Below are 2101 nucleotides of genomic sequence, written 5' to 3' on the forward strand. Positions count from 1 at the left end.
GAAAGGGGAGATCCCCTTCCTTCCGCCCCCCACCCTATACTTAGCCGTCAGTCATCCACATTTGCTCTGTAATGCTGAAGGCCTTCTACTACCATCCCAATCAGTTATAATTAGGGATGAGCTCCGCTTCAGAATGAACACGGTCCCAACTTGAGCTCCTCTATGCCACCCAATCAGCTGCTGGTGGGGAAACCCCCCCCCCCCACATAAGCAAAGGGGTAAGATTGCGTGATGTCATTGACCTTATAAGGCTACATGCCTATATTTAGTATATGGCTATATAAGGTAAATGACATCAGCACAACCATCCCGCCCCTTTGCATGCAGTTGCAGGGTGGGGGATGCCCCGGCCCGCAGCTGAATTGGTGGAAGCGCCTTGATCAGAGGAGCACAGGTTCAGACCAAGATTCGCCCGCTCTCGCTTGTGCACTTGATGCCAAAGTGTCACAGTGACAACACCATGGCAACAAGTAACTGACGGCCAACCAGATCAATCCATTTGCAGAATCTAGTAGATCAAGAGGGGAGGGGCTACATGAAAGGGCAGAAGTAACAGCTGTCTCTTGATACGCCAGGTTCACAAATGGCTCCCAAAGAAGGCGGAGCTTGTGTTTCCTGAGCAAAGGTCATTTTAATGAGAACCTGTCACTTGCTCCTCAACCCCAGGGGGCAAGGTGACAGGTCCTCTTTAAATGAGTTTCATTATGACGTATACGTTTTGTCTGAACAAGGAATTCTCTGCACAGCCCCCTCACACCTGCAGACACCTGAGTCCTAGGCTGTTCGTGTCCATACCATACGTACACCTTATAGCACTCACACCCCCGCCACCAACACTAGAACTACACTCACCTCCCGCACTGACAGCTCTTCCGTCGTGGGTAAATCCACGGTCCCGGGCATGGCAGCTTCTGTCCCGGGAAGGTCAGCTCACCGCGCATGCGCCATACGTCTCTCCTCTGGGGCACGCAGCTACGCGCTGACGTCATCACGTCTTATCCCTTTTCTTTTCCCCCCTTCTCACCCCAAGAAGTAACTTCGTAACTAGAATTAAGAACGGAGCCGAACAGTTTTATTCGTCGTTGGCCTCTGATACGTTTGGTGTCTGCGTTATCTTAGTTTGTATTGTCGGGGATTTTCTCCTACCGCCTGAGCGGCCATGGATGTCACGTGACCCTGGTTACCCTGGCGAAGCGTCTCGGTTTGGGTTGCCATGGTGACGCCGTGGTCCACCGAGGTCTAAAGATGGAGTACACGGGCAGCCAGTACCAAGGGGAGCGGCGGGAGGAGAGGTACTGGCAGCATTGTTGGGCAATCTGTTACTTACCTTTTCGATGGCATGTGGCTTTAAATGTCACAGCAATACTGCTCCCCTTTCTGGTATTTAACCAGTCGGATTGGTAGAATAGCAGTATCCCCCCCTTTCTGCATGCAATGGTTCCTTCCACCTGTAGTGGCACATGAGTCGGCAGGAGAAACTATTGCGTGTAATGGGGGCAGCAGGTATTTGACTGCTCAAATACCTGCACGTAGTGGTTTCCCCCCCACCTTTAGTGACACATGAGGCAGCAGGGCAAACCATTACGTGCCATGGCAGGGGAGCAGGCATTTGACTAGTCAGATAAGTGTAATAGCTGCCCCCCCCCCCACATGCAAAGGTTGTGGGGGTCACATAGTGAGGCATGAGGCAGCAGGGCAAACCATTACGTCCCATTGCAGGGGAGCAGGCATTTGACCGGTCAGATGAGTGTAATACCTGCTCCTCCCCTCCAGATGAAATGGTTCCTCCCACCTGTAGAGACACATGACACAGCAGGAGAAACCTTTATGTGCCATGGCAGGGGAGCATACATTTAACTGGTCAGATAAGTGTAATAGCTGCTCCTCCCCTCCACATGCAATGCTTCCTCCCACCTGTAGTGACACATGAGGCAGCAGGAGAAACCATTACGTTGCATGGGAGGGGAGCAGGCATTTGACTGATCACATGGGTGTAATAGCTGCCCACCCACATGCAAAGCTTGCTCCCACCTGTAGTGACACATGAGGCGGCAGGGGAAACCATTACATGCCATGGGAGGGGAGCAAGCATTTGACCGGT

General features: G+C 52.4%; 2 protein-coding genes across 2 annotated transcripts in view; one reads left to right on the top strand and one right to left on the bottom strand.

Annotated features, from left to right (window-relative positions):
• NDUFA8 (NADH:ubiquinone oxidoreductase subunit A8) overlaps positions 1–964 on the bottom strand; it is a 6402-nt gene extending 5438 nt beyond the window's left edge. The window contains exon 1 of the mRNA XM_018576978.1: positions 853–964. Within this exon, the coding sequence (XP_018432480.1) occupies positions 853–903 (51 nt within the window). The 5' untranslated portion in view covers positions 904–964. The remainder of the gene's footprint in view (positions 1–852) is intronic.
• Positions 965–1239: 275 nt separating this feature from the next.
• Positions 1240–2101, top strand: part of MORN5 (MORN repeat containing 5) — a 15939-nt gene continuing 15077 nt past the window's right edge. The window contains exon 1 of the mRNA XM_018576979.1: positions 1240–1292. Coding sequence (XP_018432481.1) covers positions 1246–1292 — 47 coding nt within the window. The 5' untranslated portion in view covers positions 1240–1245. The remainder of the gene's footprint in view (positions 1293–2101) is intronic.

This window comes from Nanorana parkeri, unplaced genomic scaffold (assembly GCF_000935625.1).
Source record: "Nanorana parkeri isolate BGI_ZX_2015 unplaced genomic scaffold, ASM93562v1 scaffold81, whole genome shotgun sequence".
Taxonomy (NCBI): Eukaryota; Metazoa; Chordata; class Amphibia; order Anura; family Dicroglossidae; genus Nanorana; species Nanorana parkeri.